General features: G+C 40.2%; 1 protein-coding gene across 1 annotated transcript in view; it reads left to right on the top strand.

Annotated features, from left to right (window-relative positions):
• Window positions 1-17226, top strand: part of HTR2A (5-hydroxytryptamine receptor 2A) — a gene marked incomplete at its 5' end in the record, with an annotated part of 56043 nt that extends 38817 nt beyond the window's left edge. Inside the window, one exon of the mRNA XM_079721945.1 lies at window positions 16242-17226. Within this exon, the coding sequence (XP_079578071.1) occupies window positions 16242-17041 (800 nt within the window). The 3' untranslated portion in view covers window positions 17042-17226. The remainder of the gene's footprint in view (window positions 1-16241) is intronic.
• Window positions 17227-17688: the final 462 nt, after the last annotated feature.

Raw genomic sequence — 17688 nt, 5'->3', positions numbered from 1 at the left:
TGCTGTGAAATACAACGTATTCAGGTTCCTGGAGTTAGATGTGAGCATTTCAGGGGATCTGTGGGGATTCTGTCCCCCACAAAATGTATCAGTTCAAGAATTTAGTGGGCTGGAGCTGGTTAAACAGTACCTTTGCTACTGTCACGAAGTTTAGAAAAGCAGTGAGCATATCATCAAAAGTTCACAGTTTACTTAACCGGATCCACCACTACCCCACATGCCCAAAATGTTGTTAAAAGGAGGGTCTTTCTTTCTCCCACTTGCTCTAAAACCATCCTACCCTTGTAAACTGGACAACTGAGCAATTTTTCAGAAGTTCCTATTTCCACTGTATGAAAGTTGTCTTTTGTCTATGTGAAAGTATTCTTTTGGTCTGACTTATTCTAAGAATTGCTTCAATTTTAACACGTATGTAACTGGCAAATTACCTTCTCCCCAGGATACTAATGTGTTTTGTGGTGTGTGTGTGCACATGCGTGTGTGTGCATGTGTTTTAACCTGAATACACAATTCATCAAAAAGCTCATCCTTTTATAATTTTCCTGCCTTTCCTTAAAATTAACTGGCTCATTAAATTTTTGACTGTGACTTGTGTCTCTTGGTGTGTTTTTAAAGTATAAATTGCTTCCGTATTCTAAGAAAAGCACTATCCAGGAGATATGGAACTATGAAGCTGTGAAGCTGTGATTTTATCAGGAGGCACATACACACACTGTCTCTCTCTCTCTCTCCCTCACACACACACACACACACAAATGTAGCCTTTGTATATCCAGGTTCAATGGTCCAGAATCATTTTTGTGTTACAGAGTATTGCGGGATTACCCTTCCCCTGAAAATTTTACAGTCAGAAGAACATAAACTTTTGCATTCAGTTTCAGAGGGTTTCTGCCCCACCCCCATCCATGAAATCAACTAAAGGTTAACTTGGAAGAAAAACATTCAACATCAGCACAGGTGCAGGATATAAATCAGCTGAAAACCAGGGAAAGAGAATGAGTGTAAAAAAATAGTGGAGGAAAATGTAATTTTAAAAATGTTCAAATTGTTCATGTTAATGTAAAAATGTCAAATTAAAAACACTGGGAGATGTGCATTAAAGACTTATAGTAGATAATTCCTCCTTAACTTTAAGCTCCTGAACGACCGGTTCCATATCGTATCTCTTCATTTTTGTTTCTCTCTTATGGAAAGCCCTGACTGGCCTTCCCATGAATAGCATCTAAATGGCTCTCAATGTGAAATTTATATACTAAGAAAGAAGGAGGCTTGCACTCATCAGCATGTTTCATAGCTAGGGCCCAGCATGAATTTCAGGATCCAGACCTGATGATGCAGAATCCAGGAGTGATGTGATTTGTTAAGTAGCAGATTTGCTGAAATGAGGTAGTTTGACCCCTCACGCCTGCATGCCTGACAGCTGAACTGTGCAGAGCAAAGAAACATACACACTCTGGAGCCAGACTGGCTGCAGCTCAAAATCCTAGTTCTGCCACTTACTGTGTGACCTTAGGCAAGTTACTTAACCTCTCAGTGCCTCAAGTTTTTCATCAGCAAATGGAGATAATAATAGTACGTATCTCACAGGGTTGCTGTGAAAATTAAGTGAGCTAATTTGTGTAAAGCACTTAGGACAGTGCTTAGAACATAGAAAATATCATACAACTATTTGCTACTACTATTATATTATTATTATTATTACCATCCCTACCACCACTACATAGTGTCCCTAAAGAAGCATTAGGCTGTAAAGATGAAGGATCTTATTAACTGCAGGGTATGAGAGAAAGGGTACTATCTCTTGAAAGCCCTCATATTTAATAGCTTTACCTTCATCACCTACAAAGACCTAATTTGACTAGAATTTCTAGTGCCCCAAATGACCTATATTTGGGCAACCTCTTGCCCTTATCCCTATAACCAAGGTAATGAGAAAGTCTATTATCTAATCATAATTGCTTTCTGCTCTTCTTTTTATGTCCCAAAGGCCTCTGAATTTGCTTGTTCATTTATTCCACGAATCTTTATTTATTTTTTTAATGCTTAGATACTATGTGCCAGGCACTATCTTGGGAAAAGTCCCTGATTTTTATGGAGTTTACATTCATGGAAAAAGACAAACAATAAACAAGCAAGCAAATAAATAGACCAATAAAAAAATTCATATAGTGACAAGTGCTATAAAGAAAACAAATCAGGGAACTGTGCTATAGAGTGACTCAGGCAGGGTGAGCAAGGGCTAATTTAGGTTAAGTTGTCAGGAAAGGGCTCACTAAGGAGAGGGAATTAAAACTGATGCTGAATGATAAAGAAGGAGCCGGCCATGGGAACATGGAGGACACGTTCCTGGCAGTGGGAACAGCAAGTCCCAAGTCCTACGTGGAAACCAGCTGATGGGGTTGAAGGGTCAGAAAGAAGCCAGTGCAGCTCGAGCAATTCATCAAGAAGCGATGAGATGAGTGTCGGGAGACAAGGAAAGAGAGGGAGGCTGGGCTGATAAGAGAAGGCCTTGCAGCCAAGGTAAGGAGATAGACGTTACTCTAAGTGCAATGGGTGATCTCTGAAGGGTTCAAGCAAAGGGTTACATGGGTAAGGGTGGACACAGTGAGAGCAGTGGGGAAGCTCTTGCAGTAATGAAGGTGTGAATCTTAATGGCTTGGAGTATAGAGATGGATGGTAGTGCCCTTAACTAGGACGGGGAAAGTGGAGAAAGGTGGCGGAGCGGTGAGGGATGCAATCCAGAGCTCTATTGTGGCCGTGTAAAGTTAGGATGCCTCTTAGAGACATCCACATTGCAAGGCCAAGTAGGCAACTACATATTTGTTTATTGTTTATTAAAGAGTTATTTGTGACCTTGAATAGGATACTTGAAGAGCCCTGAGAGTGAAGTCTAGTTATATCAATGGCAATGCACAGCCCTTTCGTTTGTTTTCCACTTCTATCTCCTGTTTCTATTCCTACCTCCAGTGTATAAGATCCCACGTAATATTCATTTGCATCTCAAGGCTCTTGACCCATGAACATTCTTAATCCCTAAAATTCAAAAAAGTATTAGTTATAAAGTGAAAGCAGTGAGGGAGCTAACGAAACATTCTGATGTAGTCAAAGGACCACTAGCCTAGGGACCATGAGGCCAAGGTCATGACAAAAAGTGAGGTACAGGGGGTGCCGGGTGGTGGTGGGATGAATTGGGAGATTGGGATTGACATATATACACTAATATGTATAAAATATGTAACTAATAAGAACCTGCCATATAAAAAAATTTAATTAAAAAAACATATAACCCCGGACTAACCATGAGAAGGACATCAGACAAATACCAATTGAGACTCACTCTACAAAATCTTTGACCAGTACTCCGCAAACTGTCAAGGTCATCAAATATAAGGAACGTCTGACAAACTGCCACAGCCGTGAGAAGCCAAAGAGACATGACCCCAAAATGTAGTGTGGGGTGCTGGATGGGATCCTGGAACAGGAAGAGGACAGTGGGTAAAAACTGAAAAGATGGGAATCAGGTATGAACTTACAATAATGTATCCATATTGATTCCCTAATTGTAATAAACGTACCATACTAATGTAGTGTCTGTAACTGGGGAAACTGAGTGTGGGTATATGCGAACTCTCTGTACTATCAGCACATTTTTTCTGTAAATCTAAAGTTCTTAAAAAGTAAAGCTTATTTAAAAAAAAGGTACAGAAGAAAACAAATGATTCCTAGGCTTGACTCCTAGCTCATTCCTTTACTAATTGAAAATCCTACAGCCAATTATAGAATTTTTTGGAACCTCAGTTTTCTTCCCCTGTAAAATGGGGATAATTCCTGGCTCATTTGTGCCTTGTGAGGATGAAATTTGCTAACATCTGTGAACACCTACACAGTGCCTATACTACCTATGGTAGACATCTGTAAATACAGGTTTTTTCTCACTCTTTTTACTTACTATCTCTCTACCTTGGTTCATCAAATGTAAAAAGAAGATGCTTCGCTAGATGATCATTAAGCTCTATTTCAGCTCTTTAAAAACCAATAAACCATCCTCTTGATAACAACTGGATAAACTTCTTGGTTAAAGCTACTTTTTAACCCAATATTAGTACATCTTTCTGCAAGCTTAGGTCACATTTAGACTAGGGAAGATGCAGCGCTCAGAAGCAGGCATTAGACCAGAGAAATGTCTCTCCAATGTTGCAAAAAAATTTTTTTAACACCTTTATTGAAGTATAATTGCTTCACAATGTTGTGTTAGTTTCTGCTGTATAACAAAGTAAATCAGCTATATGTATACGTATATCCCCATATCCCCTCCCTCTTGCGTCTCCCTCCTACCCTCCCTATCCCACCCCTCTAGGTGGTCACAAAGCACCAAGCTGATCTCCCTGTGCTATGCGGCTGCTTCCCACTAGCTATATATTTTACATTTGGTTGTGTATATATGTCAATGCTACTTTCTCACTTCATCCCAGGTTACCCTTCCCCCTCCCCATGTCCTCAAGTCCATTCTCTATGTCTGTGTCTTTATTCCTGTCCTGCCCCCAAGTTCATCAGAACCATTTTTTTCTTAGATTCCATATATATGTGTTAGCATATGGTATTTTTCTCTTTCTGACTTACTTCACTCTGTATGACAGACACTAGGTCCATCCACCTCACTACAAATAACTCAATTTCATTTCTTTTTATGGCTGAGTAATATTCCATTGTATATATGTGTCACATCTTCTTTATCCATTCATCTGTCGCTGGACACTTAGGTTGCTTCCATGTCCTGGTTATGGTAAAATAGTGCTGCAATGAACATTTTGGTACATGACTCTTTTTGAATTATGGTTTTCTCAGGGTATATGCCCAGTAGTGGGATTGCTGGGTCATATGGTAGCTCTATTTTTAGTTTTTTATGGAACCTCCATACTGTTCTCCATAGTGGCTGAATCAATTTACATTCCCACCAACAGTTGTTACAAAAATTTTATGTCCCCCAACATCAGTAAAATTTCAGGGTAGGAATAACCTTGTAGAAGTTAGAGTAAATGAAATCTCACAGAGTGGTACTTTTAGTAGCACTTGCTGAAAACACAGTCTAGGAGAATCAAAACCCAAAGCTCTTCATCTCAGACTCCCTTAAACTGGATGGGAAGTTTGGAGGTCTGGGCCTACCAGATGGATGGAGGATAAGACTGGGAAGCTGTTAAGAAGCTTCTAGTATCCTACCAGCTCAAAGAGCGAGGGGCTAGGACAGGAGGGCCATACAGAAGACCAGCGCAGGTTAAAAAAGGGAGTCACTAGTTAGGGACTTTCTGTGTCCCCCTCCTCCAGGGACACCTGTCAGAACAAGAGCTTATCCACCTGTGTGGCAGCAGCACTGATCTGAGTCCAAGGGGAGTGCATCTGCAACCCATGCTGAGAAAGACGCTGCTTGATCAAAGGACTTAGGAACAAAAATTAAAATGTGTTTGAGCCTTATAGTAGAAACAGTGTTGGTTTATCAGGACAGGGACAGTGACCTCAAGAACGAGGCCAAGATGAGAAGCGTATAAGAGGTGTGAATAAAGAAGAATCCACCCCAAAACACTTTTTAAAGCTCCAAACCTATGCCAAGCTAATTGAAAAATGAAAAATCGGTCTGGCCCAGAGATCTGTTTGGTTTGGCTTGCACAATGTGTTTTTTCTTAATTGAACCCAATTGTCCTGTTCAGTTTTCCAAGCACCACTCTCCTGTCATCTTATACCCCAACCCATAACCCAGCTATATGACTACATTAGTCCCATATGCATTCAGGTTCACAGCTACTGGTATGTAATTCCCAGACTGACTTACTTTTAAGTATTAGATACTTGAACATATGCTGACTGCAGGGATGACGGAGAAAGAGAACAATCATAGGAAAAAGAGAAAAATAGAAAAAGGCCAGAAATTCCAGCCTTGCCATTTTTGGACGAGGCATCTCCCCACACCCAGCCCAATTAAAACAGCTGCAAATTGGGCCATACCTAGGTCCAGTGAAATGGGTACCCGGCATAGTCATAGCTGCCTGTCTCTTTCAACTAGCCTTTCTATATTTGGAGAAATTCCCAAGAGGCAGAACTCAAATTCCCAGCCTTCCTGGTAGCTAGGACATTGGCTCATGGTCTAGGTTCCTCCAAAGACCATGGCAAAACTGTGGTTCCTGGCAAAATTGTGATGTGGAAAAGAGCAAAGTGAACAAATATGATGTCTTTGCCAGCATGGAGGTAGCTGGGCCATCAGGGTCCCAGTGGTTGCATAATTGATTCCCTAGGAAAGAAGTGACGTTGACGAGGCAGGAGGCTCTGATGCTCAGTGGACAAAGAAAACAGCAGAAGGTTCCTCATCAGACCAGGTCGGCAATGCAATTTTACTCCTGGAATTTTAGCCTGGAGCCCGGCCCTCTGAAGAATTCTTTGAACTATTCAGTATCCTTTTTATTAAACTCATTTTCTGCTAAATCAGCCCAATCAGCTTCTATTGCTTGAAACCAAAATCCATGACTGAAAAAGCAAGCAGTGGTAGATCAATCTTTGAGAACCTTTCACTGGGGCTGCCTTGGGAGAAAGCCATTCGTGCTGATTTCCACGAATCCCAGCACCTGTGAAAGAAGCCCCAGATGTCATCAGGCCGCCCTTGTTCCCGCAGAGGAAGAGCACAGGAGAAAACTCTTTTTTATCCTTGCTCTGTGAATCCTAACATGTACTTTCTGAAGTCATATCACATTGCACACCCATTACTCAGTACTCGCGGCAGTTGACTTAACTGTCACCATCTGCAGAAGAGGTCGTTAAATTTTCACCACTTGCTACTTAGTCACTTTTGGAAAATGTCAGAGCAGAAGAGTCTGTTCTCAGCCAGTCTGGGAGATGGTCTTGCTCTACATGGTCCTTGTAGTGACTGGTGAACTGGTTCCCTCTTCTCGGACCTCTGTGCAAAAGAGGCAAGCAAGACAGATTTTAAGCTAAGCTGCAAGGATGACAGCAAGCTGGTCTGCACACTAAGAAAGGCTGTCGAACATTCTTCTCTATTATTTCTGTCTGCTAGACAATTCTGTATTTACTATGAACAGTAGAGCAATTCTCATTTATAGTCCTCATGAGAATCCTTTAATGGGGATACTATTAAATCCTCCTCTTTTTTTGCGGTACACGGGCCTCTCACTGTTGTGGCCTCTCCCGTTGCGGAGCACAGGCTCCGGACGCGCAGGCTCAGCGGCCATGGCTCACGGGCCCAGCTGCTCCGTGGCATGTGGGGTCTTCCCGGACCAGGGCACGAACCCGTGTCCCCTGAATCAGCAGGCAGACTCTCAACCACTGCACCACCAAGGAAGCCCAAATCCCCCATTTTTTTTTTTTTAAGATGTTGGGGGTAAGAGTTTATTAATTTATTTATTTACTTTTGCTGTGTTGGGTCTTCGTTTCTGTGTGAGGGCTTTCTCTAGTTGTGGCAAGCGGGGGCCACTCTTCATCGCAGTGCGCGGGCCTCTCACTATCGAGGCCTCTCTTGTTGCGGAGCACAGGCTCCAGACGCGCAGGCTCAGTAGCTGTGGCTCACAGGCCTAGTTGCTCCGCGGCACGTGGGATCTTCCCAGACCAGGGCTCGAACCCGTGTCCCCTGCATTAGCAGGCAGATTCTCAACCACTGCACCACCAGGGAAGCCCCTGAATCCCCCATTTTATGTGAGAAAAAGCTCAGACAGATTAAGTGGCTTGCTTAAGGTCATAGGGGATCCAAACTTGAGTTTTCTGATTCAAAGCTGGTGGCTTTTTCTTCTACACGTCAGTGGCTTCCAGGGATCTCCGGGATGCTTTCAGGAAGCCAAGGAGGTCAATACTATTTTAATAATAATAATAGTAATAATAATATCCGAAGTAAAGGAGATCACTATCTCAAAGAGGTATCTACACCCCCATGTTCATCGCAGCATTATTCACAATAGCCAAGATATGGAACCACCTAAGTGTCCACTGATGAATGGATAAAGAAAATATGGTGTATATATATTTGTGTCCTGCCTTTTGTGACAACATGGATGGACCCTGAAGGCACTCTGCTAAGTGAATAAATCAGATAGAGAAGGACAAATACTGTATGATCTCACTTATATGTGGAATCTATACAGAGTAAAATGATGGTTACCAACCCCAGGGTTGGGGGAAATGAGGGTGCAAACTTTTGGTTCTAAGATGAATAAGTTCTGGACTCTAAGGTACAGTGTGGTGACTATAGTTAACAATACTTACTGTATACTTGAATGTTTCTATGAGCGTAGAGCTTTAATGTTCTCACTGTAACAACAAAAAAATGGTAATTATGTGAGGTAAAGGATGTGTTAACTAACCTTATTGTGATAAACATTTTGCAAAATATATGTGTATCAAATCGTCACATTGTACACCTTAAACATACACAATGGTTTGTGTCAAATATATCTCAGTAAACCTGGGAAAATATAAAGCGTCATTTGCCCTCTTCTGTTTCATCCTTTTATGAGGGTGCAGGGGAATTTTCCAGAGGATACCTGACATGCAATATAACAGACTGAAGCAGAAGCATATGTGAGAATCCAGCTGTCTTCTATTAAGCCAAACATTAAAGAGATTTTCAAAACTGCAAAACAGTGCCACTCTTCTCACTGTTTTGTTCTGGAAAACATAAGTATTTTTCATAAAAAATATTATTTATGTTAATATATAATGGGTTTATTTATTTTATTTTAAAATGGACTGATAAATTATCTTCAGTGTTCACAGCTTTCATTTCTAATACAGCAAATATTTATAGATGTAACCCACAGAAACAAAAACGCTTTGGAGTCCCCAATAATTTTTCAACGTGTAAAAGAGTCTTGAGACCAAAATGTTTGAGAACTGCTATCCTGCATTATAGCTGCCTTAAAAAAAATATCCAGGGTAAATAGATTTACCTTGATTGCATTTTAACAATTTGACGCCAGTGCTAAACCTAGATTTTCTGCTCACACCTCGTATGCTCTTCCTCCTAGGCTTGATTTGGATTGATGAGTTCATGAATGAGAGCCAAAAGTCTTGAACTGTAGTGATTATAGACTCAAGCAGCTTCTTTCTCTCAATTCCTAAAGTAGCTAGTTCACTGTATGTTCGATTAATATTTGATCACTGGTTGAATGACTAAAACAGATTGCTATCACAGACAGAGGACCTGCTTGATGCCTCTGATGAGCATGTGCGCTTACTCCTGAGTTCAGTTGCCTGCCAAACCCAGCTCAACTCAGCCCTGGCAAGGCCAAGTGCACTTCGACCCCGGATGTACAGCAATCGTATACCTGTCTCCCTGCCTTTGCACCTGACCCCTGTCCAGAGTCTATTCACCCACAAGACCCAGCTTAGCCATCCTGTACCCTACACAACTCTTTCCTGGAGACACTAACCCACAATGATCATCACATTCTGACATCGTGTAGGAGTGTTTATCCACATCACCTATTTTGCCTCTTGATCTCTTTCTATCCTGCACTGCTGTCTTTCTAAATCACCTGTGTCTATTTCGTTTTCCCTGCAAGATCTCAGACTTCACGAAGGTTCTCAGAGGTCTTCTGTGGTACCCACAGAATCAAGCATAGTGCCAAGTTAATAATAGTCACTTTCAACTTAAGAATTTACAAAATAATTGACACATCACCTCACTGTTTTCTCACCAAAGCCCTGTAGGTAAATTAGGGAAGGCCTCTTTTTATTATCTCTACCTTACAGAGGGAGGCTTTAAAATTAAGCAGCCTAAGGTCACTCAGCTAGTGATGGTGCAAACCTGTGTCTTGTGATGCCCTATTCTGTGCCTTCCCCACTGTATCATGCTCTAGTTTCCTAACACATACCTATTTAATTTACTTGAAAGAGAGCTTTGAGAAAAACAACAGCTCTAGATCTATGAGTTAGAACAGTCAGGAATAAACCCAGGTCTCCTGATTCTCTCTCAGGTGCCGCATTTCACAGCCATCTTTTCCTTGTGATTTTAGCTGTTAAGGTAGTTAGCACATGTGCTGGTTAATCCTATACATAGTTCTCTCACAAGGTGTACAAGTTAAGTGTCACATAAATATCCGTTTTCCCTCTTTCTGCCCTATGTGGCTAATTGGTAACCTCATTCACTCATTTGTTTTTTGGGGCAGAAATGAAGGAAAATATTCTGAAATAATCCAGTAAATGCAAGTTGTGTCTACAATTTTGATTATACTTTACATTTATAATTCCTTATCTTTTCTCTTCTTCTCATTCATTTGCTCACTAATCCCACAAGCATTTACTAAGCTCCAAGTATGAACAGAGCTGCATGATGCTGGAGGGACCTGCAATAAGTAACAGAAATGATATATCTGCCATTAATGAGATTATCATCACACGGTTGAAATGACATTGCTAGAGAAAAATTCTAAGGCATTAGAAGTGTGAGTTAGCTCAGTGTAAATTATTTATGGAGGTGAGGAAGGACTAGACAGTGAGAAAAAAGGAGTTCTTATTACAGAGAGAAATAATTTGGGGAAAGCTTCATACAAGGGATGCCTTGAAAGAAGGATGTCATGAGACACGTCTCAAAAGAAATGTAGAATATGGTCTGGGAACATGATCTCCATCTAGAGCCTCCAGACCACCCCCAAATAATCAAACAGTCAAATTAAAAACAAATGTAGCCACAAGACAGGTTGCCTGGCTCCCCATACCCAACCAACTGCCACCCCTAGGTCCTTGCTACAGAGAAATTCTGGCTCTATCTTCTCCAAAACAGTGTACATAATGCAAATTTTGCAGATTTTAGGACTATCACTCTCTTCCTAAAACCGATGTTAAGGACCTCTGATATAATCATAGACTTTTATAACTACCATTAAAGAAACAAATAATCAGCCATAAGAATTGAGAAACCTGAGTCTTGATTTTTCCCCCTAAGTTGCTGTGTGATTCTAAATAAATTACTTAAGCTTGCTAAGCCTCAGTTTTTCTATAAAATGAAATGTTTATCTGCCTATAGGGCAATGTGGTTAGTATTTTTACAATTTTGTAAAAAAAAAATCAATTCAGAGTAAATGAATACAAGTAAAAGTACTTTGAAAAGTTACGATTTATTGTCAGAGATATTCAGAATTAATCTAAGAAGAAACATACAATTTCTTGGGTAACTGACATATATGTCTCACTTTCACTTCTATGTACACCTGCCCTGTCAGCAGACCATCAATTATATGGAATTCAGCAACTCTTGAGCTAACTCAGAGCTAACTCTGTATTAGATGGATGGTGAGTCTCAGCCCCAGTTGGCCTATATATTCAATCTCTCTCTCCCTGTGGTATGATGACCAGCCTTCAGTATTCACTTTCTGTCAAACTGCTAGTAAATCCATTCTTATAACTTGAAAAAATTCAGCATGTGTTAAAATGCAAAGGGAAAGTAGTAGTTTCAGGGGAAATTAAACCTATGAACCAAAATTTGGTCTTTTTCACGGGAGTCCCGAGGTATTTGTTTTTTTCCTCTCCACCTCCTACCTGACCTGACTACCTGGGGATTCCCACCGGTTCCCTATCAGAGGATCTCTCCCTAGTAAATCAACCTTCTTATTTCCCAAGGAAACACTGTCTCAGAAGTACCTTCAGTCCCAAAATATTAAAGTGTAAAAATCTAGGATTAAGAATAAAGCTTGCTTTTCACAGCCAGTGCTACAGGGTTAGAGCCATTTATCCTGACTGTGGTAACCAGAAGTGCAAACTTTATACAAAAGACTAGGCAGGGCTACCGTAAAAGAAAGACACCAGCCAAAGCCTTCATGTTCCTGGGTGTCAATGTTTCCTATTATTTCATTGTCTTAGTCTGAATAAAAAAAATTTAAAATGAGCAAGGAGTATCCAATACTCATACGGAATTTTGATTGCTGTTTTCCACTCCTTAGAAAAATATGTTAAACAAAATGCAGAGTCACGTAGCTCAAGCTACTGTCTGTTTGTTCATAAAGGAAAACGCTTTATATGCAGAAATTTCAAGTGAGAGGAGATCTCAGGTCTCCAAAAGCAGCTATTATCAAACAAAGCAATCAGAAAATTAATGCACTGGAGATGGCTGTGACCACAGTCTTGGCTATCAGGGAGTATCTTCATCTCATTTGGTACGAGCTTGTTTTTGAATTGCTTATTGTACCCACAAAGTCTATCTAAATGTTCTTTGCCATAAATTCCTCTCCCTCTTTTATAGAGTATTGCTTTAACTGTCTAGGTATTCTTTCCCTAAACCCTTGCTTACCATCACTATGAGTAAGACACTGAAAAGAATGGTATTTGAAAGCATTCAAGATATTTTTGTTACATATAAAGAGGAATGGGCCATTTAAAGACCTAATCAGTTTGATTCTGCCCCTCCAAACCACGGTCTCCCTAGTAGATGACCTATCTGTGCCCTCTTGCCCCAGGTGCTTTAAAGTGGCTCTTCATCCCAGGGAGCTAATGGAGGAATCTGTACTTCAGTGAAATGGCTCCATCATCCCTTTCCCTCCCTGACCACAGCTTCTGGAGGGGGTGTGTGTGTGTGTGTGTGTGTGTGTGTGTGTGTGTGTGTGTGTGTGTGTGTGTGTGTGTGTGTGTGTGTGTGTGTGTGTGTGTGTGTGTGTGTGTGTGTGTGTGTGTGTGTGTGTGTGTGTGTGTGTGTGTGTGTGTGTGTGTGTGTGTGTGTGTGTGTGTGTGTTTCCAAATGACTGAAATTTGGTGTTTTAGGTAATCCTATATTCTGGTTAATTGAGAATTGCCACTTATATAAATTACCAGGTCACAAACAAATAGGGCAAAAGGCTCTCAAGGTGGTGACTTCCTTTGTATTAATCAGGAAAATGCACACCCAAGAGCTGAATAACAAAATCATATACTTTTTTCTTGGACAGTTGATATTTTGTTTCTGTATATCATGACTAATCATAATGGCTATAATTCATCACTTTAGAAAAGCAATCAACAGTTCTAGCTGTACAAAACTAAAATTGATTGAGACCCTTTGTCACCCTGGCAGAAGATAATAATTACATCATTATTTATTAACTATAGAGACAACAGCCAAAAGTCTTCTTAACTTCGTTTGATTTAAGATCTATTATACATTATAGTCTAGCATACACAAGCAAAGCAAAATAGAACAAAATTAGAGAAAAATCAAGTTAGTGTATTTAATCTGAATAATCCTGCAAAGAAAGCTACTCTCATGCTTACCTACCATTGGTAGAACATCTGCTCTGCACTAAGCACTGTCCTAGGTACTCTGCATATTTGATTCATTTTATCCTCACCACACCCATGGAGGCATGTTGGTTGCATCCGTTCTAATTAGTGAATAACTACACTAACAAAGATCCTGTAGATTAGTACAGGCAACACCTTTCACAGATAATATGTTCAAACATTAGAACAGCAAAACACTCTTCTTGGAAACCGTGTCTTAACTTTTACAATCAAGAGTTTTGTGAAGGATAAGCAAAACTGACGTGTACCCAGAATCTCAGAGGATGTCTCTCTTGGAGCCACATTTCTTCCGTCTCTTCTTGGCCCACAGAATGTTCCCAGAAACAGGCCAGGGACAGAGAGGAATGAAGGAAATGAAGAGTCATCAACCACACTGAGTGTCCTTAAGAACGGCTCTGATGTCATTTGCCCCCACCTTCCAAGAATCCTGGGATGGCCCTGCACAGACAAGTGACAGATATTGACAACTCAGTCTGTGAAGAGTGGCAAATGTCACTGAGGGAGATTTGTGTTAAGCATTACATTAACTCAAGCTAATGTACCCTCCTTGCAAGGATGGCCAGTGTGAGGTGACGTGAGGTTAGGACAGTCCGATCCATAGTTGGATGGAGATGAGCTCTGTTCTGAGTATGCAGAAATTAGATTATATATCCTCAAAGGAACTTTTTCCACAGAAAGCAAGAGTCAAGCAAGCAGTAGCTCCCACCTCTGGAATGAACCTGTGTTCCTGGCTGAATTGTGACCACTTACTAGACTCTAAAGGGTGATCAGAAGCGGGGACCAGGACACTCCCTATTATACAGTTCTGAAGGAGCTGAAAACATGGGCAAGAGTTAGGAAGACACTTTTTGCTGATGCTCCCAGGGTGCCCCTGTGGTATCTACCCTTCACAAAGGAAGCGACCTTAAACTAAGTTATAAAGAGTATTTGATTCATGTTTCCTCTCCTTTCTCCATCATCCTGATTCGTCCTTTATGACAAACACATGATTGCCTGGCCTGACCAGTCCCAGCCAGTAGAGGAAGACATTCCCACTTCCCCCAAACTGTACAATGGTGGTTGTGGCCAGCTGGTCCTATCGTCATGGGGGAGAAATTAGCATGATGAGAGGCCAGCTGTTGCCTTCATTCCCTCTGCTCCCTCCTCTGCCTGAGCCTAAGACCTTTACAGGTTCCCCAAATGTGAGTGACAAAGCAACTGACCACGGACTCACGTTCCCATATATTTGTCTCATTACGTACCCAAATGTGTATTTGTCTATAAGAAAAGTCTCTGGCTGCTTATTTGTTTGTAATCCACCCTTTGGAATGCTCTACTTATAAAAATATTATTAAAAATATATAATGACTTTTATGGGACATTGGAAATGTGAACACCAACTCTCTATTTAATGATATTTAGGAAATATTAAATTTCTATTTAGGAGTAGGAATGGTATTGTGATAGTATTAGGATTTTTAAGAGTGAATAGCTTATATATATGTGTATATATATATATATACTAAAATGCTTACAGATTGAATGATATGATGTCTGGGATTTGTTTCAAAATAACATGGGAGGGTTGCAGCAAGTAGGGATATGGGTGAAACAAGATTGGCCTTGAGTTGATCATTGTTGAAGCTGGGCAATAGGTTCATTGTGCTGGATTTTGTTTTGTTTTGTTTTTTGTTGTTTGTATATGTTACAATTTTTCCATAACAAAAAGTTTTTTTAAAAAAGAATTAAAATTGGTTAAAGTTAATTTAAATTCACATTAGAAAACATGTTTTTCAAAAATACTTTAAGATATGTGCTATTTTATGATTTAATGTTAAATGGAATAAGAAGATATAAAACTGCACATAAAATATTACATGCACATATATATATGCATGGAAATGGAAGAATAAAACTACACAAAAAGTAAATTATGGTTGCCCGACTGGCAAGAGTACATGTTATTATTCTTTACTTGTTGTTACTTTTTTGCATTTTCCAAATTTTCTAAAATATATTTTGTTTTTGATTTTATGAAGTTATTTGTATAAACCATGCTCATGAAACGTAAGGTGAAAAAAAGTGTTATAGAACTGTATATGAAATAGAATCTGAATTTGTTTTTAAATGTGCATGCATGGTGTGTGTGTGTGTACCTAAAATAAACATCATCAAATTGTTAATGATGATTATCTCTGGGTGGTGGCATCATTTGGTCATTTTAATTTTTTTCTTTGTCTCAGTATGTTTCTTCTTCAGTTAATAAGTATAATGTTATAATCAGAAAAATATAGCATGAAAAAATTAAACTTAGATTTATTGTATTTCTTTATAAGTAAAGGATTGTCTATATAGGGCAATTTAAATATCAGGAACTATGTAATATATATTTATAAAACAGATAAGTAAGTCCAAGGGAATTTTAATTCTCTTTGAAAGCATATGTTAAGTTTTTTTTTTTTAGATTTTTTTTTTGATGTGGACCATTTTTAAAGTCTTCATTGAATTTGTTACAATACTGCTTCTGTTTTATGTTTTGGTTTTTTGGCCACGAGGCATGTGGGATGTGAGCTCCCCGAGCAGGGATCAAACCTGCACCCCTTGCATTGGAAGGCAAAGTCTTAACCACTGGACTGCCAGGGAAGTGCCTGTGTTAAGTTTTGAACAATGCTAATATAAAATCCTGTCAACAGGGCTTCCCCGGTGGCGCAGTGGGTGAGAGTCCGCCTGCTGATGCAGGGGACACGGGTTCGTGCCCCGGTCCGGGAAGATCCCACATGCCACAGAGCAGCTGGGCCCGTGGGCCATGGCCGCTGGGCCTGCGCGTCCGCGTCCGGAGCCTGTGCTCTGCAACGGGAGAGGCCACAACAGTGAGAGGCCCGCGTACCGCAAAAAAAAAAAAAAAAAAAAAAAATCCTGTGAACAGCCATTATGTGGTGATGCTCCTGCCTTCATATACTCAATTCCTTAATAATCGTGTTTCATTTTCTGTCCAACTCCAGGTATATCCATGCCAATACCAGTCTTTGGGCTCCAGGATGATTCAAAGGTCTTTAAGGAAGGAAGTTGCTTACTCGCCGATGATAACTTTGTCCTGATTGGCTCTTTCGTGTCCTTTTTCATTCCCTTAACCATCATGGTGATCACCTACTTTCTAACCATCAAGTCGCTCCAGAAAGAAGCTACTCTGTGTGTGAATGATCTTGGAACACGGGCCAAATTAGCTTCTTTCAGCTTCCTGCCTCAGAGCTCCCTGTCTTCAGAAAAGCTCTTCCAGCGGTCCATCCACAAGGAGCCAGGCTCCTATGGCAGGAGGACTATGCAGTCCATCAGCAATGAGCAGAAGGCTTGCAAGGTGCTGGGCATCGTCTTCTTTCTGTTTGTGGTGATGTGGTGCCCCTTCTTCATCACCAACATAATGGCCGTCATCTGCAAAGAGTCCTGCAACGAGGATGTCATCGGAGCCCTGCTCAATGTGTTCGTTTGGATCGGTTACCTCTCCTCAGCAGTCAACCCTCTAGTGTACACACTGTTCAATAAGACCTATAGGTCGGCCTTTTCCAGGTATATTCAGTGTCAGTACAAGGAAAATAAAAAACCATTGCAGTTAATTTTAGTGAACACTATCCCAGCCTTGGCCTACAAGTCTAGTCAACTCCAAATGGGACAAAGAAAGAATTCAAAGGAAGATGACAAGACGACAGATAACGACTGCACTATGGTTGCTCTAGGAAAACAACATTCAGAAGATGCTCCTGCAGATAACATCAACACAGTGAATGAAAAGGTTAGCTGTGTGTGATGGACTGGTTGCCATGGTAACTGTGGAGGGCACACTGAGCAATTTTCCCCTTATCTGGGAGGAAAAAGAAAAAAGAAAAGAAAATAGGGAGACTGGAAAAAATGAGGCCAGTCTAATGGAACCAACAATAATATCTATATGCCTCATTTTATTATGTCAGTGAAAAGCAGGGTTCAATGCCACAAAACGTGCACTTCAAAAATATTCTGACAGCATTTCAGCTGTGAGCTTTATGATATTATTTTTAACATTGTAAATTATATGTCTTTAAAATAATTAGCTTTTAATGTATAATTACAATGAGGCCATAAATAAATCTAAATTATCTTCTATTTGCAAGTGAAAACCTTGCTGCTATGTTGTTAATTGATGGCATGAGTTGGTTACCTGTCGCTGTAAACAAAAATAGCTCTAAATAGTGAAACATTGGATGAATATGATGGCCTCTTACATAAAGAAAAAGTTCTCTTTAAAACTTACCATGATACACGTTTTGGATGACAACAACAGAAAGACACTAAAGACAGTGCTATGAAATCTGTATTGCTAATATACTTAAAAGAAATACTTGACAACTTTTTCAATCCTGCTTTTTCATAGATGCCATTTTGCAATATTCACAAAGTTGCTGGCATTTGCTGCACTTC

This window comes from Hyperoodon ampullatus (genome assembly GCF_949752795.1).
Source record: "Hyperoodon ampullatus genome assembly, chromosome: 16".
Lineage (NCBI taxonomy): Eukaryota > Metazoa > Chordata > Mammalia > Artiodactyla > Ziphiidae > Hyperoodon > Hyperoodon ampullatus.
This window is presented reverse-complemented; position numbering and strand designations above follow the sequence as displayed.